At 36.9% G+C, this 23,141-nt stretch overlaps 1 protein-coding gene across 2 annotated transcripts in view; it reads left to right on the forward strand.

Moving 5' to 3' along the window:
- WDR47 (WD repeat domain 47) overlaps window positions 1–23,141 on the forward strand; it is a 78,834-nt gene that overhangs the window by 36,394 nt on the left and 19,299 nt on the right. Inside the window, exons 5-11 of one of the 2 annotated variants that reach the window (XM_027856694.1) lie at window positions 986–1,788; window positions 6,569–6,695; window positions 8,491–8,669; window positions 17,294–17,551; window positions 20,291–20,366; window positions 21,250–21,407; window positions 22,842–23,011. In XM_027856694.1, coding sequence (XP_027712495.1) covers window positions 986–1,788; window positions 6,569–6,695; window positions 8,491–8,669; window positions 17,294–17,551; window positions 20,291–20,366; window positions 21,250–21,407; window positions 22,842–23,011 — 1,771 coding nt within the window. The remainder of the gene's footprint in view (window positions 1–985; window positions 1,789–6,568; window positions 6,696–8,490; window positions 8,670–17,293; window positions 17,552–20,290; window positions 20,367–21,249; window positions 21,408–22,841; window positions 23,012–23,141) is intronic. The other variant, XM_027856695.1, reaches the window with a different exon arrangement.

Genomic DNA, 23,141 nt, shown 5'->3' on the forward strand with positions numbered 1-23,141 from the left:
TCAAATTCATTCTTTAGTTTTCAATTATATTTTAATTAACAAGCAGCTTATTTTCTCTCACTGCCACTTCCCATCCCACTGAAAAAAGACAGAAAGAAAAGGACAAAATCCTTATAACAAAAGTGTATAGTAAATAAAACAAATTCCTACATTGACCGACGTGTATTGCTTATGCCCAAAATTTTGTCTTATTCTACATATTTAATCTCTAACCTTTCCATCAGGAGATGAGAAGCTTCATTACAATCCTTTGTAATCATGGTTGAACACTGAGTTGATCAGAGTTAAATCTTTTTACAATGTCATTATAGTATAAATTGTTATACTGCCTTTCACTCTGCTTCATCTAAGTGTTCATTTACTCAAAGAGCTCGGTGTAAGAACAACTACTGCCTTCTTGCAAGATGTAGAACCAAAAAACTAATGCTTTTTATCAGCTAGCCAAAACAGCCTCATTATTAATTAGTTTCAAAGGCTCCATCTTTCACTAATGAGGTCTGTCTTACTACAGTCATCCTGCTAGAATTCCTGGTAATTCAACTTTCACTTTTCAAGATTTGGCAACTTCAAAATCCTACAAATAATCAAAAATCTTCAAGTTCTGCATACACATACACACAGAATCCCAAATTTGTTCAGGTATTTTAATATGCAGGGCAATCCTACTGCGTGGCTTTACTGTTTCCTGTAGTTTAGAGTTTAATATGCACTAACTTCCACAAAGATCGTTATTTCAGGAGGCTTATATTGAAAATTTTGATCAGGGAGGTAGGGGGAGTGGAGTTTAGCTGCTCATATGAAAATTTATGTTTTTCATATAATATGATATCTTGTGGCACTCTATTTTTTTCCCATTGTAGTTAAAAGACTACAAAGTCAAGTTTGACAAGATCTTGTATTTGAAAAAGAAATTCTATCCTGTGTTTGTGATCCCATAGTAGTATCCTTTTTAAGAATGGTCAATTTTAGTATTTTTTCTTTACAGTTGGAATTTACCATGCAAGAAGCTGTGCAGTGCCTCCACGCATTAGAAGAGTACTGCCCTTCTAAAGATGACTATAGCAAACTCTGTCTGTTACTTACTTTGCCTCGCCTGACTAATCATGCAGAATTCAAGGACTGGAACCCCAGCACTGCACGAGTTCACTGTTTTGAAGAAGCTTGTGTTATGGTAGCAGAGTTCATCCCTGCTGACAGGAAGCTAAGTGAAGCTGGTTTTAAAGCAAGTAACAATCGTTTATTTCAGCTTGTAATGAAGGGACTGCTTTATGAATGTTGTGTTGAATTTTGTCAGAGTAAAGCAACTGGAGAAGAAATCACAGAAAGTGAAGTACTTCTTGGCATTGACCTTTTATGTGGTAATGGTTGTGATGATTTGGACTTGAGTTTATTGTCATGGCTTCAAAATCTTCCACCTACTGTCTTCTCTTGTGCTTTTGAACAAAAGATGCTGAATATTCATGTTGACAAACTCTTGAAACCTACAAAAGCTGCATATGCTGATCTTCTTACTCCTCTTATCAGCAAACTCTCCCCTTATCCTTCATCCCCAATGAGAAGGCCTCAGTCAGCCGATGCTTACATGACCCGCTCTCTGAATCCTGCTTTAGATGGGTTAACTTGTGGTCTAACTAATCATGATAAACGAATCTCAGATCTTGGAAACAAAACTTCTCCAATGTCACACTCCTTTGCTAATTTCCATTATCCAGGGGTACAAAACCTTAGTAGAAGTCTCATGCTTGAAAATACAGAATGTCATAGTATTTATGAAGAATCACCTGAACGGTAAGTATGGTTTACAAAAATTGCTATAGGGGTGATAGAAAACAATTGATGTTTGTGCAGAGTGAACCTTATAGTTATCTTTTGAAAAATTAAATTGTATTTTATTTTCATGAAGATCTGATTTCTCTCCCTCCCACTTTTTCCTTTCTCCCACCTCATTGAGGAGGCAAGAAAAACAAAATCCCTGTTAAAAACATGAATAGTTAAGCAAAACAGCAAGGCTATGTTCCACACCCTACCCTCCCCACACCAAAAAAATGTCTCAGTCCACACTCTTGAATCTATCACCTCTTTAATTAGTAGCTGGGTAGTGTGTTTAATCATGAGTCTTCTGAAATTGTGGTTAGTAATTGTGATCAAAGTTCCTAAGTATTTCGGAGTTGTTTGCCTTTACAATATTGTTGTTATTGTATAAATTATTCTCCTGGTTCAGTTCTTACAACCCTTCCCAAGTTTCTCTGAAACTGTCCCCTTCATTATTTCTTATAGCACCATAGTATTCTATCACATTCATATACATATATTATTTATTCATCCATTCCTCTGTTGATGATGTTTCCCACCCTCCCCCCACAGTTCCCAGTTCTTTGCCACCATAAAAAAAAAACCTGCTATAAATATTTTTGTACTTATATCTCATATGTACTTATGTTTCTTCTATATTTGATTTCTTTGGGATATAGACCTAGTAGGAGTATTGCTGGCTCAAAGGACATGCACAGTTTAATAGCTTTTTGGGCATATGAACCTATAGTTCTTGAGACTAGCACTTTAAAGTTAAGTCCTTCCATTTTTAACCAAACTGCCTAGCACAGTGTCTGGCACACAGCACAGGCTTAATAAAGGTTTGTTGATTGGTTGATATTTTTAAGTAACATTGGATAGAGTTATTTAGAGGCATGGGAATAATAATAGTAATAGCGGACATTTTCATGACATTTTTAAATTTGCAAAGAACTTTATATATATATATATATTATTTCATTTGTTCATGAGATATAATATAATCATATAAGGTAATTACTATAGGTAGAGCTCTTCTAATTTTGCAGATGAAAAAATTGACCCTCAGAGAGATTAAGTGACTTGCTCTTATGATAAAATAAGTCAGTGGTATTAAATTCAAATAGAAATGGATTCCTGTAGGCATACTTTGTTGTGGTTGTTCAGTCATTTCAGTCATATATCCAACTGTTCTTGACCGTATTTGGAGTTTTCTTGGCAAAGATACTGGCGTGGTTTGCTGGTTCCTTCTCTAGCTCATTTTACAGATGAAGAAACTAAAGCAAATAGGGTTAATTGACTTGCCCAGGGTCACACAGCTAGTAAGTGTCTTAGGCCAGATTTGAATTCAAGAAGATGAATCTTCCTGATTCCAGGTCTGGCACTCCATCCACTGCATCACCTAGTTGCCCCTACATATTGACTTAGAACACTATAAGTTAACATGTTGAATTGTATTTTTATATACTTTGTCAGACATTTCCCAATTGCATTTTAATCTGATATCTGATTTGGGCTGCTGTACTAGGGAGTTTAGCAGACTGCATGGGCCCAGAATTTGACACCTGGACTAAATAATTTCACAGGTTCTCCTCCAACTGTGACCTTTTTAAGACAAGAAGTACTATATCCTGAAAACAGTGGCCACCTTAAAACAACGTATAGAGTCTTCTTCCTTCCCTTTAATCCCATTTTTCCTCACCTTATACTCCCAGAGAGGAGTGGTCTCTCCCCATACCACAATTCCTACCAGGCACTGGTACCGTAAATAGGGAAATCTGACCTGTAATCAAATACATCTGTTCCAGTCACTGCCACAGCTGCCTCTAGAGGTCCCTTTCCATGAGAAGAGTGTGTGGTGGGGAAATAGAAGAGGAAGGGAATAAGCATTTATTGAGCACCTGTTAAACATAATAAGCACATTATCATGTGCCAGGCACTGCACAAAGTACTTTACAAATAGTGGCACCCTAACGTCTCCGATGTGAAATGGGAGAGAGTCTTTAGTGGCAAATATGCAGTCCTGACTTTTAGGCATGGTATTTTCTTGAAACTTCATCTTAAATGTATCCACTGTCAGGTGAATATATGCTCCTTTATCAGTTGGTATGTTGGCAAAACTTTTTAAAAAATGAGTTGTTTTTGTGTACACCATTAGTCAGCATTGAATCAAGTGGTGAAATATGAAATGACAAGAAATGAAGACCAGTTATATTATTAAATGAGTGGTGGGAAGGACCTGGAAAGTTTCTATCTCATTTCATATGGAGAGGGGAAGGGAATAAACATTATGTAGCACCTACTATATGCCAGGTGCTGTCCTAAATGCTTTACAAATATTATCTCATTTGATACTCACAACACATAGGAATGGAAGATTTGCTCAGATGCCTTATTATTGCTAATGAATGTATATTTTAGGCATTGACTATATTTAGCCCGTCTTCAGTAAGTAGTTTTTTCAGTTGCTTTCAGGCACTTAAATACTGTTTCATCTCCTGCAAATTATATGTCATAAGCATAAATATTAGTGGAAATTAATTCCTTAGTCTTTTTAAATTGAGTGATTAATTTATATTTTGACTGTTTCATAGATTTATATTTCTGTTTTCCTACTTAATTTCTAAATTCATTATTCTTCCCTTAATAATTAACATCTACATAATACTTTAGATTTTGCAAAGTACTTTACATAAGTTATTTCATTTGATACTCACAACAAACTTGTAAGGTAGGTTCTCTTAAAATCCCATTTTACAGATGAAGAAACTGAGCCTCACAGGGATTAAGTGATTTGCCCAAGGTCGTATAATTAGTAAGAGTTTAAGGGAGAATTGGAACTCAGGGCTTCCTTACTCCTATCTAGTGCTCTATCCATTCAGCCAACTAGCTCCCTTATTCAGAGAATAATAAAAAAATTAGTAAAATCCTTATTTTAAAATTTTGGGTGCTAACATACCCATCACAATAAAATAGTATTTATATTCAGTTCATAATTATTCATAGTACAAGGACTTAAAAAAATGAATGAATAAAGTATTTAAGTAGTTACTGTGATAGAAAGCACTGTGCCAAGTGCTGGAGATACAAATGGAAAAGGAGCTCACATTGTCATGGGGAGACAACACACATGAAAGTTTCAGTTGCAAATCAGATGGAAAGGTCACGTGATCCTTAGGGGAATAGAGTAGCAGTAAAGCAGATGATAATGCCTCTTCTTTAACGTCATTTGCTCTGATAAAATCATAGCAGTTTCTGATGTTGAGCCATTGGACCATGCCAAGCACTTTGGAGGCAGGAACTTTCTTTTTCTGGGTCTTCAGAAGCTAGGGCTGTGGTACCTGCAGGAGCAGTTACCAGCCTACATCTCCATAGAATTGCATTCCGAGATGATCACTGTGGGCTCTAGGCTGGAAGCATTGCTCTTGAGTTTAGGGTTCTCTGCTGCCTCCATCATGGGGTCAGAGGAGAGATGGTTTTTATGGTGCTGATGGTAGTTTGACTTACCTGACACATGCAGCCTCTTGTCTTTCCTTTACGGTGTGTTGCTGCTTCAGCTAGGCAGGCTTGTCTGCCCTGTGAATGGAAGTTGGTTGGGAAGGCTGGTCTATTTTCCATAGGAGTTGCTTCCCTGTAATGGTAGCTATGAGGGCTAGGCTGGAAGCAGGATCAGTGATCTGGGCTAGAAATGTCAAACTCATGGTCACTGTGCTGCATCAGCCCAAATTAGATTAAAATGTAACTGGGAAATGTTTAACAAAATAAATAAAAATACAGTAAAACATTGAGAATGTTAGTTTGTGGTTTTCTTAGTCAGTATGTGGTTTGCAGGGATCCATTTCTGTTTGAGTTTGATACCACTAGTATGGAGGGGTGCTGCCCATGGTTCTTTTTACATACGTGTGTGTTGGTAGCAGTTGGTCAACAGTTGTTGCTGGTGGTGGTGAGGAAGCAACCCTTCTCTTGAATTTCTCCCCTTGATTGTGGTTATAGGAACTGGGCTTTAAGAAGCTCTGATAGAGGGGCACCTAGGTGGCATAGTGGATAGAGCACCGGCCTTGGAATCAGGAGGACCTGAGTTCAAATTCGGCGTCAGACACTTGACATTTATTAGCTGTGTGCCTAGCCCCCACCCCCCTCAACAAAAGAAACTCTGGTGGTTTGGGGGTACATCTGTTCCTAAAGTTCTTGGTTCAGGATCTTGGTTTGTCTCCGTTTAGGCTAATCCTTGTAGAGGTAAGAAAATAAGAATTGATAAGAATTGCCAGCGTTTCTGAAGAATGTTAGAAATAACCTGACAAATACATCTCAAGCAGATTCTAAGGGAAACATATCCAAAAATGGAAAGTTAGTACGGAGAAATTGAAGAAAGTTTTTCAGGAAAATGTAGGGAGATGAAGAATTACATAAATTTAAAGCAGGAATGGACCTTAGAAATCAGTCATTTAGTTTAGCTGCCTTACTGAATGAGGAAACTGGAGCGCATAGATGTTAAGTGACTCGTCAGAAGTCACATAGCTAATTAAAAGGCTGGAACCTTAATCCAGGGATCTTTTCACCACACTAAGCTATAGGGTTTGGAGGGTTTTCTAATGTCGTACTTTGATTTTTCATGAATACATCAGTTTTCAGTAAATTTTCTTGAGTTACATTTGTCTTATGTGAGAAAATTTTCTTTATAGCTCTTCTTTTGTTTCCTATTACAATATATCTATCCCCACACCTGTTTGCCTACACTAAATTCATCATTTTTGTTCCTTTTGTACTTTATGGAAAGAAGTGATACTCCTTCAGAAGCCCAGCATCCTGTGAGCAGTGAAAACTTAGAGCAGGGTTCAGCTTCAGAAAAAGAGCCAGTAAATGGAACACAAAATCCTGTGCCGGCCAAGCAAGAAAAAAATGAGGTAACATCAGTGTCACATGATGTCATTTAAAAAAGAACTGGGAACTTGCTGATTTGGAATATAGCTATGTTTTTCTGGTGCTTCTTTGGGGAGGTATAGTTAGCTTTTTCTTGTAAATGCCTCATTTTTTTCCTTTGCCGATGAATGTAGGGTATTTATAAAAAAAAAAAAAACAACTTTATCATGAATGATTGGGCAATGTAGATTTGTCAGTGTGTAATTATGTTTTTGACTCGGTCTATGTATTTCCAAACCAAGAGTTCTAAAAATAGATCAAATATAGGCTTGGGTTTTCAGTTATATCTTGTAATCTTTTAATAACTGGCTTTAATGAGAAAGCTACTATTTATACTATTAATATAGAACTGTACTTGAATTTGAGCTTTAAAGGTTGCTAGGTTATTTTTTCTTGACCTTTCTTAGAATCCTGAAGGAAAACTATACAGTTTTTAAAGTGGGATTTACATTTTATTTTATATAGAGCTGTTAAAAAAGGTCATGAAATTAAAATTGTTGAGTTGAAACATTTCATGGTGTCAGTGAAATTTCTTATTGCTTAAACTGGTGATACAGTTGTATTACAGTTGCTCTCTCTCATAAATATTGCTGTTAATGATTAATTGGAGGAAGAAACCATTTAATGTACTACTGGTAATGAGAAATTGTTGGAAATAAACATGTCATCATTTACCTAACTCATTCCAAGTGTTTTTTCTCAGTAGGAAATGTCTAACTCTAGTGGTGAATAATAAACTCGTGTTTTTAGCAAGTCAACAATTAAGTCGTGGTCTTTTTTCCTATTGACTTTTGAAAATGCTATTTGAGAATAGTCTCTCTTTCTCTTTCTCTCTCTCTCTCGTCTCCCCCTCCCCATTTAATATACACACATATATGTGTGTGTGATATATGTACATGGGTATATATACATATAGAAGTTCTCTTAGAAGAGACTCTTAGAAGTTCTACCTTGGCGAGTCCTAGAGCTGATCATTTTGTTTCAAGATGCCTACAGTGCCCCTGACCTGTTAACTGGTATATAGCCATCCCAGAGCAGAGTAGGTCTATGATGACCCTAGAACAGAACTCATCTTGGTAATAGAATCTTTTGTTGCCAACAATAGAGTCTAGTAAATATTCATCCACATTCAGAACCTTTCTTCTAGATGTTGTATAACATCGTTGCCAATAGGAAGACTGAAATAGTTTAACTTTTTTTTCTTATTGTTTTTAGAAGTCATTTGAAACCATACTAAAATACTTCTTAGGGGTGAAGTTTTGCAAGGTTTCCTGTCTGGAATAACTAAGGAATTTTAATGCTTAAATTAAGCATGTTGAAGACTATCAGAACATTTTGTGGAATAGTAATATTCTTTGTATAAAAAATTAAGCTTGTAGATCATAATCAGTAAAAGATAAGCTTTTAATTGCTTTTTCTATCAGCACTAATGGATTTATTTTGAGCCATCTGGATTTTCCTGTTGACCATGAGCTTATATCTTTTTTGAGATGGTTGGTTGGGGTTAGGGGTTTAGTCTGTGACCTGGGATTCAAAGCTAATTGGCCTACTTGAATATTGAGCCATGCTCTTGGCCTTACTGGTACGCTAATATTCTGTATAGAACAACATAATCAATATTTAATATGTTTGACAGCTAAAAAAATTAAATCAGTAAATTTAATAGTAAATTTATTGTAATGTTTATTATACTTAAGTTATTACTAGTAGTTTTATTAGGTATATGTCATAGTCTTTTAAAATGTATTAATTTTAATATGATATTTTAATTTTTTTAAGCTTCGTGATTCAACGGAACAGTTTCAAGAATATTATAGGCAGAGATTGCGCTATCAGCAGCATTTAGAACAGAAGGAACAGCAGCGACAAATTTACCAGCAAATGCTACTTGAAGGAGGTGTAAATCAGGAAGATGGTTCTGATCAGCAACAGAATCTCACTGAGCAGTTCCTTAATAGGTTCGTTTTTTTGACAATTCTTTCATTTTAAAAAAGTTAACTGAGTTTTTACAAAGTAAAAGTGTGTAATGACTTTTATTAATATAGCTAAAAATTTTGAGGTTCTCATATCTTGCTTCCAATAATTTGTGTCTTAAAGATCCTTATGTTACAGATTTGCTCACGCTCACCAAGCTCCTATTCCTCTTGTCTCTTTATCCAGGTACACTCTTTTCTCATAGTCAAGGTTATGGCTCAGGACTGTACCACTCAGAATCACATCTTTCAGGGCTTTGTCACTACTGTCCTTGGGTGCTTATATTGTTTCATGGGAGGGTATCAGGACTTAAAACCCAATGTAGCCTTAGGGCTTGATGTATCAGTGGAGTACGTCATCCTCTATTTTGCCCTCCTATCCACTTTTTCTACACTTCCACAATTTCACCAGGCTTCTACCTCTGGCTAAATCACCTTAACCACTAACACTCTGGAAGCTTTCATAGGTCCTTTGCTCTCTAACCAGACAAGGATCACCATTGGCTAGAAAATGACTTGGTATTCTTTTCTGACCTGGGGAGTAATTAACAATTATCACTAGTTATGAGTACTTTTCACTTTCTTTAAACAGTATCTGCCTGTCAAGTTAGGTAACCATAGAGCCAAATATCTTACAGAATTTTACAGAATCATCTAGTCTTATCCCTCCCTTTAGCTAAATCATTGAAAACCCATTTAGCCTTCTTTTAAAATATCACCAGGGACAAAAATCAATTACTAGTCCTTTTTCCTTTCCTCCAGTTGCCTTGTATTTATTAATCTCTGTACATGTTATTATGTGTCTTTTGCCATCTGACCCCTTGTACCCCCAATCCCCAATAGAATGTAATTTCTTTGAAAGTAGGGCTTTTTTGTCTTTGTATCCCCAGTGCCTAGCATAGTGCCTTGAATGCATAATTGGCATTTTATTAAGTGATTGATGAAATTCAATTCATTGAATTCTGTAACTTCTCTTGTAGCAAAATCTAGTTTAATGCTATCAGGAAATATATTCAGCATTGCTTATACTTAGAGACTTATAACTATGGCAAGAAACAGTTAAAATATTGCTATCCTTAGAATAGCCATGTTTATATATTAGAATGGCTGTATTATTCCTCAACACTTTTCTTTTTAATTTTAATTTAATCTTTTTTTATCTAACAAATTTTCCAATTCTTTAATAATTTTATTTGTTCTTCCATAGACCTTCTAAATGTTTTGTGTGTCTTACTGTGTCCAAAAAGAATGCAGTGCTTTATTAAAAGGCCTGATTAAAATTTTGTTTAATATATTCTTAACTTGGGGTCTGTGAACTTTTTAGAAAAATATTTTGATAAAACTTTACTTCAGTATATCTTATTTCTTTTTGTAATCCTATGTATTTTATTTTATGCATTAAAACCATTATTCTGAGAAATCCATAGGCTTTATCAGACTGCCAAAGGGGTCCATGACACAAAAAAGATTAAGAAGCCGTGGTTTAGTGGAAGAATATTTTCCTGGTTCCTGCCATTCTATAATTCCAGGTGTCCTGTATGGTCTCCAGCTTCCCTCAGGAAGATAAGAAATGCTATTCCATCACACACAAGTCTCCTGCTCTTGAAGGAAGGAGAGAAAATATCATTCCATTGTGCCAGGTCTCCTACGAGGTTTCCAGCCTCTCTTGGGAAGAGGAAAAACTCCATTCCATCACCAGACTCTACCCTTCCAGAGTAGAGGACAAAGGATGTTCCACCAAGTCTCTAACCTGGTGCCTGCCCAGGGGGACAGGGAGTAACACTTTTCAATAACACCATTCCTTCAGCTCCAATCATTTGCCTTCTCTCCTGAAGCTGCCTAAGACCCTAAGGAACTCCATCCGGCAGTCAGAACTTATGTGGACAATGAAAACCTACCTGAACTTGTTCTTCAATGATGAAGAACTTCCCCTTGGTCATGCCATTCCTGTCTCAGTAATTTTGAACTTCCAGCTATTACTCAGACCCCTTTCTCTCCCTCCCCCATTCTCCCCACACCAACCCCATCCCTTATTCCGATTCCTCTCAACCCAGAACATCAGTGTCATACTCTCAAGCTGCCCACCCCTTCTGCCATGCTTTCTGGAATACCTGTACCATAGGTAACAAAATTGCTTTCATCTTAAATCTTTTCCTTTCCTATCCCTTCCATCTTCTGACTCTCACTGAGACCTGGCTCTTTCCTGCCCTCAGTTTCTAGCACTGGCTACTTTGACTTATTTCCCTCAACTCACTGGAATATTCTTTGCTCCCCATTGTCACTTTCTGGTTCTTACCTGTGTTCCAGTAACCTTTCTTCCTTTCAAGTTCATGCTATTAATATCACCCAATCAAAATCTCGGTAACTGTTGTCTATAGACCCCCCCCAGGTGACTCCTCTTCTTTTCCCAATGAGTTTGATACCTGGTTTATAATTTTTCTCTCCTCCCCAACTCCTGCCCTTATACTAGGGGACTTCAGCAGACATATTGATCTTCCCTCAAATACTCCAACTATTCCTCCACTTACTCATTTCCCGTGAGCTACTCCACCCCACCTCAGCCCTACATTCCATGGTCAGTGAGTTCTTGATCTTGTCGTCACCCACAAATGCACCATTTCCCTTCATGAACTCTGATATTCCCTTCTCTGAGCACAGTCTGTTGTTCTTTGTCCTCTCTATGACCTTTAATCCCATGACTCAGTTTTTTCCCCAGGCCATTACTCCTGCACTAGCTATCCTCTCCTCCCTTCCCCTTTTGATGAACCAGTTCAACTCTATACTAGCCCTGTCCTCTAGAGTCACTTGTGCCCCCTCCTTATGGTATCTTTGATCTTGCTCTGTCAAGGCTTAGTCTTGGATCATTCCTATCAGCCACTGCTGCTGCTCCTACATACGTGCTCCTCAGTGAAGCAGGAGAAAACCAGGAAATGCTGCTGACTGGGTCCATTACAAATTTATGTACCATAACTTGAAGTGGGCCTTCACTATGGCAAGACAGTTTTTTTTACACCGTGCTAATTAACTCGCTATCCTACCCTCACGGCAGCTCTTCAAAACCTTTTCATCCCTCCTAAAATCTCCCATGGCTCCCCCTCCTCCTACCCTCTCATGAGAACCTTGGCTCATATTTTACTGAAAACACTGAGGTCATCATTTGCCAAGTGCTCCTCCTTCTTCCCTCCTTCTGTCCTAATCGCCCAGATGCCTTCTGCTATTTTCTCCACCCTCGCTCCCATCTCACATAATGAGGTGACTGTTCATGGCAAGGCAAACCCCTCTTTATGCACAAGTGGTCCCATTCTATCCTGTCTTCTCCAGCAGGTTGCCCCCTTTATCATCCTCACTTTCTCATTTATCTCTAGTCTCTTTGTCTTCTGGCTACTTTTTTACTGTCTCCTGGCTACTTCCTTACTGTCTACAAACATGCTCATATCTTCCCCATCCTCAAAAAACCCTTCAGGCTTCTATCTCCTAGCTATCATCTCATAACTATCCTCCCTTTTGTGGTTAAACCCTGTGAGAAGGCCATCTGCAGTAGGTTCCTCCATTTTTTTCCTTCTCACTCTATTCTTAACACTACAGTGTGGCATCCAACCTCATCAATCAAGCAACACTGTTCTCTACAGAGTTACTAATGATCACTCAATTGCTGAATCTTTTTAAAAAAAATTTTTTATTAATTTATTTGGATTTATCAACAATCACTTCCATAAGCTTTTGAGTTTTAAATTTTTCTCTCCCTCTCTCCCCCCCTCCCTCCCCAAGATGGCATGCAGTCTGATATAGGCTATATATATACATTCCTGTTAAACATATTTTCACATTAGTCATATTGTAAGGAAGAATTAGAACCAATAGGAGGAACCACAAGAAAGAGGAAACAATACAAAACAGAAGAAAAAAATAGCAAGTAGTATGCTTCAATCTGCATTCAAATTCCATAGTTCTTTCTTTGGATGTGGATACCATTTTCCATCATTAGAATTTTGGAGATGTCTTAGATCCTTGCATTGCTGAGAAGGGTTAAGTCTATTAAAGTTAGTCATCGCACAATGTAGCTATTACTGTGTACAATGTTCTCCTGGTTTTGCTCACTTCACTCAGCATCAGTCCATGCAAGTCTGTACAGGTTTTTCTGAAGTCTGCCTGCTCATCCTTTCTTATAGCACAATAGTATTCCATTACATTCATATACCACGACTTGTTCAGGCATTCTCCAGTTGATGGACATCCCCTCAATTTTCAAGTCTTTGCCACCACAAAAAGAGCTGCTATAAATATTTTTGTACATGTGGGTCCTTTTCCCATTTGTATGATCTCTTTGGGATACAGCCCTAGAAGTGCTTTAGTTGCTGAATCTTAAGGCCTTTTCTCAGTCCTCATCCTTCTTGACCTCATTGTATCCTTTGACACTGTTGATCATCCTCTTCTCCTTGATACTCCCTTTCTCCAGGTTTCCTTGACACAAATCTCTCCTGGTTCTCCCTCTACTTATCTGACTGACTAGTCTTCAATGGATATTTATCCAGGTCATGCCTATTACCCATGAGTGCCCCATGGTACTCTGTCCTGGGCCCTGTTCGCCCTCTATAATGTATAATATTTCATGTGGTGATATCAGCTCTAATGGGTTTAATTACCATATTTATGCCGATGATTTTCAAGTCTACTTATCCAGCCCTAACCTGTCCACTGACCTCCAGTTTCACATCTCCAACAGCCTGTTGGATATCTCAAATTGGATGTCTCACAGATGCCCTAAAGTTATTGATCTTGAAGATAGGATGCATTTAAGGATTATAGGTCTCCCAGAACAACATGACAAAAAACCTGAACACCACAAACAGGAAATAGTATAAGAAAACTGCCCAGAACTACTGAATTCAGAAAATAAATCAGTAATTGAAAGAGTCCACCAATGCCCTCTAGAAAGAAGAAAAAAACAACAAAACATTTCAAAATCCAAGACGTGGTTAATTTAGTAATTCCAATAATAATAGCTAGCATTTATATAGTGCTTTAAGGTTTGCAAAGCACTTTATAAATATCTTATTTTTTAAAAATCTACTTAGGAAGTAGGTGCTATTATTTTTATAGATTAAGAAACTGAGGCAAACAGGTTAAGTGACTTGTCTAGTGTCACAAACTAGTGTTCAAGGCCAGATTTGAATTCAGATTAATTCCTGATTCAAGGTTCATGGCTTTATCCACTGTGTTACCTAGCTATAAGCAGTCAAGAGAAAGACCTGCAAATATAAAGGAAAGAAAACTTGAATCACAAGACTATTTTGCACTCACTAGAAATTGTAGAAAAAAATGGAATAATATATTCTAAACAGCAAGGGACTCTAATCAACCTCAAATCATAGACCCTACAAACTTGAGCCTGTTCACCAAGAAAAAAAGATGGCTATAAGGAGTAAGAGCTCAAGCTGCTGCTGCTGCTACAGCAGGAGAAAATGGTGATACAGGACAAAGGGATGGGCAGACAGCCCAAAACAGACACGGGCAGCAAGAGTCAAGTTGGTTGTCATGCGGCTGCCTGAGTAAGGGCCTCTTGTGCAAACACCTAACCCAGGAGGAGGAGGTAGTTGCTAATAGCCCACTAGCAAGAGGCTGTGCCTTTGTGAAGACATCATTTAACTAGGCTCTGTCAGAGGATACCAAGTAAGGAGTTAGCTTCACATTCAGAAATGTGAAGCAGTCAGTCAGTAAACTGTATAGGGATTTGAGTAAGGGGAAGAGATATCCAGGAAAAGGGAGTTTTCACCAGAGCAGCTGGTGATTTTAGTTAACACAATTTGGATAGACAGACAGTTGGGCTAGTTAGAAGAATTTTGTAGCCATAGGGTAGAATTAGCCATAGGACAGGAGGCAGAAAAGAAATAAAGACATTAAAAATCCACAAATTGGATAATTATTCCCTGGGGTTTGTTTGTTTTTTGTTGTTTTGTTGGGTTTTTTTTTTTTTTAGGCAATTGGGGTTAAGTGACTTGCCCAAGGTCACACAGCTAGTGTCAAGTGTTTGGTCTGAGGCCAGATTTGAACTCTGGTACTCCTGACTTCAGGGCCGGTGCTCTATCCATTGCGCCACCTAGCTGCCCCTAATTATTCCCCATTAAGCAAAGCTTCACTATACTAGATTTTTGTTTTATTTTTTAACATCAATATTATCTTTGACTCACTTAAATGGTGACTCATTCTGTTGGATCCCTTGCTTCTGACTTGTGTTTAATTACTTTAGTCATGACCTGGTTTATAGCTGTGTAATTCATTTTTTGTCCCTATAGTGTTCTTTTCCCTTTTGAATTAACCATTTTTGATAAACTTCTGTCTTGCCAAGGTTATTTTGAAATCAGTTTCACCATTTTGGACATAGTAGTGACACTGAATTTGATGATTCACAAACAATGCTTTAACAATTAATTTAATTGTTTTACTACTTGATAAAATAATGCTGTACCAAGGACTGTGGGACCCTATGATATGCACCATTAGGCTGACATTATCTCTTAATTATTCTTCTCTTTATACACAGTACTGAAACTAGCTGTTGTCTTACTTACAGCTTAAAACATAACAGAATATGCATGTATTATTCCATTCCTTCAATATAATATCCATTTCCAAATCAGCCTATAGAAATTCAACTAATTTTATTTAATATATTGGTTATTATTAATAGTTTTGTGCTTTTCTAGAAATTTGCAAACATCATAGCTGATTTTTTCCATAATCTTTTTCTCCAGATAATATATTCTTATTTAGTAGTTGGGTATTTCATTGGAATTGTTATATCATCGAGGTGAGTATTCCCCTATAATGGGTAGGTTGCAGCCTATCCATGCCTTCTCATCTCATGTTATTTTTGTTCATGTTCTTCCATAAATCCACAAAGTGGGGTAACTGATTTAAGAGTTTGTGGATTATCAGATTCCTCATTCTCTAATTTTGCCACTTCACTATATGCCTTAATCGGAAGCGTTAGCTACTGTGTAGCAACTTATCTTCTTTTTCTTTATTTTTTAAAGAACGTTTTGTTAGTCATTTTCATTTACATGACTGCCACTTCCTAATGGCTTCCTCTCCCCCATCCAAGAGAACCCTATCTTGTAATAAAGAAGTGTAGTACTTATTACTTTGTAGAATATTCTAATTTGAAGAGAAATATAATTTATTCTGTGCCAGTGAGCAAATGGGCAGCTAGGTAGCACAGTGGATAGAGTGCTGGACCTGAGTCAGGAAGACTCGTCTTCCTGAGTTAAAATCTGGCCTCAGACATTTACTAGTTGTGTGAACCTGGGTAAGTCACTTAACCCTGTTTGCCTCAGTTTCTCATCAGTAAAATGAGGTAGAGAAGGAAATGGCAAACTACTCTAATATCTTTGCCAAGAAAGCCCCAAATGAAGAGTTGTATATGACTGAAGTGACTGAATGGTAACAAAAAATGAGTAAGTGGACTTTAGTGAAAGACTTTGGTGAAAAAGACACCAAAGAGTTCAGGAAGAGGAGATGAATTCAGATCAGATTTTGAAAAAAGGTGTTTTGGGGTTTTTTTTGCTTTTCTATGTACTTTATTTTTTGTAATCTGTATTTCTTAATTTTCTTCCCTTTTAGTTTTTTGTGAGTAAATTGGAATTGACTGTAGAATCCCTTCCATGCCCCTCTAAAAAAGTAGATTTTATTTAATTCATTTTATTGACATCTTATTTTACCTCAACTGTGATGGAAAAATGTTAATACCAAATGTAATATTAACTGCCACTATCTCTTAATTGTCTCAGCAATGTCAGACTTCCAGTAATGCCCTTGCTGGCTGGAATCATGGTCTTGTGGTCTGAGGCCAGCTTATACTCACTTAGCAATCAGGATAGCTGGACCCCAGGGTGGGAGTTCTTATTCTGAAGTATTAAGTCTTCCAGGACCGAAGAAGTAGAGTCTGGGCCAGCACACCTGTTATTATACAGGTCTGGCCACCTTGGGGGACTTAATCATCTCAGTTTTGGAACTCCCACCCTGGGACTTAGATGTCCTGATAGAGTCCTTGAGCAAAAATTTATACAACTCACTGTCTCAAACTAGCACCAGATTGTCAGGCCAATCTTCTAGCTGTGCACTATGGCCCTCATCTTGTTATCTGCTACCTTATACCAGAGCTAGGATTACTTCTACATCATGATCCGGTGTTAGAATAAGATTTTAATTGAACCTTTAATTTTTGTTTGTTTTTTAACATTAATGTTAAGTGTGATATTAAGTGGAAAATTCCATAACAAACTTTTATGTAAGAAAAGTGATGATAAAATGAAGGAAAATCTTTTGCTTTACAGTTAAATTTTTTTTTACAGTTAAATTTTGAATATTATAATAGCATTCATTTTGAGAAATCTGATGTTACTTTGACATTAATGCTATAAGAAATAATAATGATACCAGTTTTAAGTAAATTGACTAATAATTGCTTTTTGTCAGTGATTATCATTTTCTAACATAAACTTATTACAGATAACCTATGACAATTTTTTCTCTTTCCTTTCAAGGATTTCTTCCTTTGTGAAGTGATGAATATGACTGGGTTTTTTTGTTTTGAAATAATTGTCTTACAGATCTATTCAAAAGCTTGGAGAATTGAATATTGGTATGGATAGTCTTGGTAATGAAGTATCAACACTTGGGAAACAATGTAATGGAAACAAAGGGAATGGATCTAACAACACTTCTGCAGCTAGTTTTGTAACACCTCCTCCAGAGTCTAATCAGAGGGTAGCACCAGATATACAAAATATGAATACCAGCACTCCTCTTAACCATGGATCAAATCAGATTCCTCTTCTTGAAGAGTCACCTGTCCGTGGGAACCAAATGTAAGTATTTAGTTTGCCGACAATTGGAAATACTGCTGTAAAATTAGTAGGTAGCACTCCAGGAAGTACTTGTTTGTTTCCCTTTTGGAAAGGGTGAAGATGATGTGCGCCCGGCCAGGGCCTCTTCTGTTTCCACTCTTCCACTTCCTTTCACACATCTGATACTAGCTCACTTTTAGCCTAAGGGCAGTATAATGGACTTCAGGTCTAGGTAGCCCTGTTCTCTAAAGGTTTTGTGGAGTTTGTATCAAACAGAAAGTTATTAGTTCAGTCAGAGCCCCCAGTTAAGAAAATTCCTAACATTCAAGCAGAGCTCTTTGTCCTAATTTAAAGCTTTGTTTCTCTCTAGCTAACTCCCTGTCCTCTTTATGTTTGAAGCAAAATCAGAATGCAGGAACTATTTAGGTGAAGAGGCAGACAGTGTATGTAAATAGTATCTATTATTGGACAGACATAGGCAGGGGAAGTTGGGGAAAAAATAGAACTTTCCTCAGTCCCTGAAGAGATGAGTCGACCTACAGTTTTTACCTGAGTCCTCTGTTATAAGATGTTTGTATGGCTTGAGGGTTCCCTTCTGTTCAGCCCTCCTTACAGTTTCTCTTTTCAGTTGCCTCCATACCACTGATTCTTTCTAGCTTGTCTTCCTCAAGTCACAGGCAGGTCTGGGAAAGCCAGTTCCTCACTGCTCCTCAGTTCTTGGAACCCCTAATCCTTTCTCCAAGTCTGTCTCTTACAGACTATGTGTATCCCTTTAAGAACTCCCAAGTGTAACTCAAGTCCACCATGTGACTCAGCAATCACAGCGGTCCCAAATTGCTCTCAAGACTAAAGGGAATGCTTTTCCCCCTGAACTACAAATGCCAGTCATTTCTCAAACCCATGTTACATTGCTAACATTTAGCTAAGTTGATTCTGTAAAGATATCAGCACATAGTAAGCACTCCATGTCGTCATCGTCATCATTGGCATCATCATGATCATGTCCTTGTTGGTTGTTATGTTAGATGCTCCGTTGCTATATTGCTTGAAGTCTTTAGAAGGCATTTAGTTCTGCTTGGCAAGGTGTGTACTCCACTCGCCCATCCATACATCTGAGTAGGGATAGAGAATAGTCATTTACATGGCCCTTGCTGTGTGCCAGACTCTGTGTCAAGTGCTTTACAGTTACTACCTCATTTGATCCTTACAACAACCCTAGGAGGTAGGTGCTATTATTACCCCCATTTTACAGTAAAGGAAATTGAGGCAGACAGTGGCTAAGTGATTTGTGTGTGCTTCGTTTTATCTCTGTGGGAGGTAAGGCCTGTGGTATCTGGACCTTCACCTTCCTCTCCTGTTGGCCTTTATGACTCTGTGAGAAGCATAGAGTCTTTTCATTTCTGGCATCTATGCCTCAGTTCCTGGGCATATCCTGGTACCTTGGCTTGCCAGTGGCTTTTTGTGTCATAATGGAAAGAGCCTTGGATTTAAAGGAGAGGACTTGGATCCCACTTTTGCTACTTTATTGCCTGTGTAGCCTTGGGCACATCACATCATGATTTTGGGCTTTGGCTTCCTCATTTTGCACATTGATGTAATTGGACTAGATTATGTCTAAAATCCCCTTCAGCTCTAATCCTTCCCAGTTCCTTCCTAGTCTGCAGTCTGGATAAAAGCCATATGCTTAGTCAAACTCTTCCCTCTTTCTGATTTCCCTGTTACTGTTAAAGGTACCACTAACTTCCCATTCACCTAGCTCACAAGCTGGGTTTCATCCTCAGTTCATTAACTCTCACTTCTTCCCTACTTTCCTTAATCCATGTAATTGTCAAGTACTAACCTTTCTACCTTTACAACTCATTAGAGAAGCTGGTGCTCCACCCCTCACCCCTGGGGGTTCACTATATTGATGCCAGACTTAGTGTGGTCACCTCATTGACTTTGCCCACCTACAACTCAGAACTGATTGTTTATTTTGTGTCTATGGGAAAAAATAGTGGATGAAAGAGACGTAATATCTTGTTTGGTATTTGTCTTTTTTTTTTAAGAAATCTAATCATTTTAAATTATTGTACTAATACTTTTTAAAATAGAAAAGAGGAGAGAGGTGTTAATTTTAAGCTTTAGTAGCTTAAAACTGCACTAAGACTTTTGGGACATCTAATATTTCTTTCTCTGAATACCTGAAGAATTAGAGTGTCTGCTGTTACACAGTTGAGCATAAAATGTGTAAAGTGCTTTGCAAATCTCAAAGCACTATATAAATGATAGCTGTTATCATCATCAATATTATCGCCATCATCATCATATCACAGTGTTTAGCACAGTGCCTTTCACAGTACAGGTGCTTAATAAATGTTTATTGATTGATAATCATTCATTGTTACATTCACATATGTTGGTCCTGTTTCCCAGCTATTTGGAAAGCCTCTTATTTTTAAAATAATACCCCCAATATTAAAGTGTTATGCTACAACCCAGTCCTGCACAACCTGCAGCTCAGGGGCCATAAGGGCATGCCAAAGGATTTCGGGCTGCCCACGAAAATGTAAAGGAAAACATCCTCTGCATTTTTCATGGGCCGCCTTTGGCCGGCTGCAGGTCATGAAGGCCTGCTATAGCTGGAACAGTGCTAGATATGTATGCTCAATAAATGCATATTGACTGATCTAATAAAAATTAGAGATTGAAAACTATAAATTGATCTTATTTCTGTTCTGATTTTCAAAACACACTGAATTTGAATTCCTGTTCAAACAGCTCAACAGAACATTGTGTCATTCAGCCACATTTTTCAGATTCTTCAGGTGCTCTGTCAAAGTCAAGAGGAGAAGAGGTAATATGTCTAAAAGTTTTCATTTTTAAAAAAATATTAGTAATTCAGTGTTCCTGCTTTGTTTAATTTATAATCTTTCGGTTTGAGGAATTTGCTGATTGTTAAAGACAGTCATTATTATTAGCATGTTGTGGTCATTTCACTGACTATTCGTTTCACTCCTACTCATTTTCTCTTTATCAACCTTGTGTGGCAAGCCATCACTTTTTTTACAGGTTGGATAGAAAATACAATAGAAATTTGTAATTATCAAAGAAGACAATAGAGCAAATATGATAATGTATGTGAAGTGCTTTGCAAACCTTAAAGCAATATATAAATTTGGGCAATTATTATATAAATGAATGAGTTTTTTATATGTATTCCATGAAAATTCAAAGGAATAAAAAGTTATTACACAAAAATTAGTTTTAAATATAAGAACAAAAATATTCAAAGTAAAAAAAATATTCACATTAAATTCTGAAGAGGTATTTTGCAATTACTTGGAGACATCCATGTTAACTCTCAATCTTTATGCCTCCAACCTTTAAAAATAAAAAATACTGCTATTTTTGTTTTCATGAAATTTTACCTATATTCTCAGGTTGCTATTCCTGATTTGAAAAAATTTAAAAAACCCTCAATTTGGTAATATACTTGTTAATTGTGAAGAAGAAATAAGATATTTTGAAAAAACTTGAATATTTCTGAGCTTAGTTTACTTATGAGGAAAGAAAAGCAAAGTATAAAAATGAGGGAAATTTGAGCCTTATACAATGAAAACATCTGATACTAGCCAATTGAGCCTTATGACAATAAGATAGGCATCATACCCTAATATACAGTTGAAATACATTTAAAACTGAATATATATTTAATTTTTAAAACATTACTCCCACAGGGTGACAAGTCAAAGAAGCAGTTTGTTTGTATTAACACCTTAGAAGACACACAAGCTGTTCGAGCAGTGGCTTTTCATCCAGTCGGTAGTCTGTATGCTGTTGGCTCAAATTCAAAAACTTTGAGAGTATGTGCCTATCCAGAAGTCATTGATCCTAGGTATGTATAAATGATGACAATCAAAAAGATAGTTATAGATATTTTAATTGTCACATGAGCCCTTCTCAACTGTCATTGTCATTCTTTTACTTTGTTAGGCTTCCACTTTGTTTTTTTCATCAGCTATTTTGTGTTTTTTGCAAACAAAAAATTTATTTAGAGACACCTGAAATAGATGTGTATGATTAACTCTATAAAAAAAAATCTTCATAAGGATGTATTTTAGGTGACCATTTTAAAATGTCATTTATGCCTTTATAATACATGTGGGTTCAACTGACCATATCAGAATAATAACGATAACAATAGTAATGGGCAGATAGATTGCACAGTGGGTAGAGTGCTGGGCCTGGAGTCAGGAAGACTCAAATTCAAATTCAGCCTCAGACACTAGCTATGTGACCTTGGGCAAGTCACTTAACTCTGTTTGCCTCAGTTTCCTCATCTGCAAAATGAACTGGAGAAGGAAATGCGGAAGGAAATAGTATCTTTGCCAAGAAAATCCCAAAGGTCACAAAAAGTTGAACACCACTGAAACAGTTGAACAACAACAAAAATAATTTATATTTATGTAGCATTGCATTTTAAGGTCTGCTACTCTATTAGAGTATATACTGCCTGGTTTGCCCCTCCTTAGGGATCTCCTGGGGGCTCACCATATTGATGCCAGACTTAGTGTGGACACCTAATTGACTTAGCCCATCTGCAGTTCATAAATGATTATTTATTTCATGTTTGTGGGGAAAAATAGTATATGAAAGAGATGTGGTATCTTGTTTGGCATTTGTCTTTTTAAAACAGATATAATCTAATTATTTAAAAATTACTGTGCTAATAATTTTTAAAAATGGAAAAGAGGAGAGATATTTTATTAGCTGGATGACAGTTAAGTGGAATAGTAGATAGAGTTTTGGTCTCAGAGTCAGTAAGACCTGAGTTCAAATTCTGCCTCAGATGCTTACTATCTGTGTGACTGAGCAAGTCAGTTAACCCATCTGAGTCTCAGTGTCTTCATCTATAAAATGGGGATACTAATAGCACCTACCTCACAGGATTGTTGTGAAGCTCAAATGAGAACATGTGTAAAGTGATTTACAAACCTTAAAGTACTATATAAATGCTAATTATTACTTTTATAATTTTTCATAGTATACCATATTTGCTCAGTGAGCCTTTAAGCTACATGTGAATGAAAGAAAACTTTAAAAAGGCACCTAGATTTTGAAATATCAAAAAAAATTGTCAACTAAAGTCAGGTCTGATGTGGTAGGAATGTTCTGACCCTTACATTATTGAGGAGCAATATTAAACCAGACATGAATTTTAATGTATTAATAAACATTATTTCACAAATTTATGAACAATTTATGAACAAGGAGAAAGTTTACAGTGTATATTGTAGTTACTGCATCATAGTTACTTTTCTCTTTCTAGTGCATATAGCTCTCCCAAGCAGCCAGTGGTACGTTTTAAGAGGAATAAGCATCATAAAGGATCAATCTACTGTGTGGCGTGGAGTCCTTGTGGGCAATTATTAGCTACTGGCTCTAATGACAAATATGTCAAAGTACTACCTTTTAATGCAGAGACTTGTAATGCAACAGGTAGGGCACAAGAATTTATAGTAAGTCTGTATATTTTTAATTTCTCCATTGTGCCTCTGACAAAACACTTCATTTTATGCTTATTTTAATTGAAATTAAAGAACTTAACACATAGTTTTGATATTTTAAT

Source organism: Vombatus ursinus, unplaced genomic scaffold (genome assembly GCF_900497805.2).
Source record: "Vombatus ursinus unplaced genomic scaffold, bare-nosed wombat genome assembly UNPS02011613.1, whole genome shotgun sequence".
Lineage (NCBI taxonomy): Eukaryota > Metazoa > Chordata > Mammalia > Diprotodontia > Vombatidae > Vombatus > Vombatus ursinus.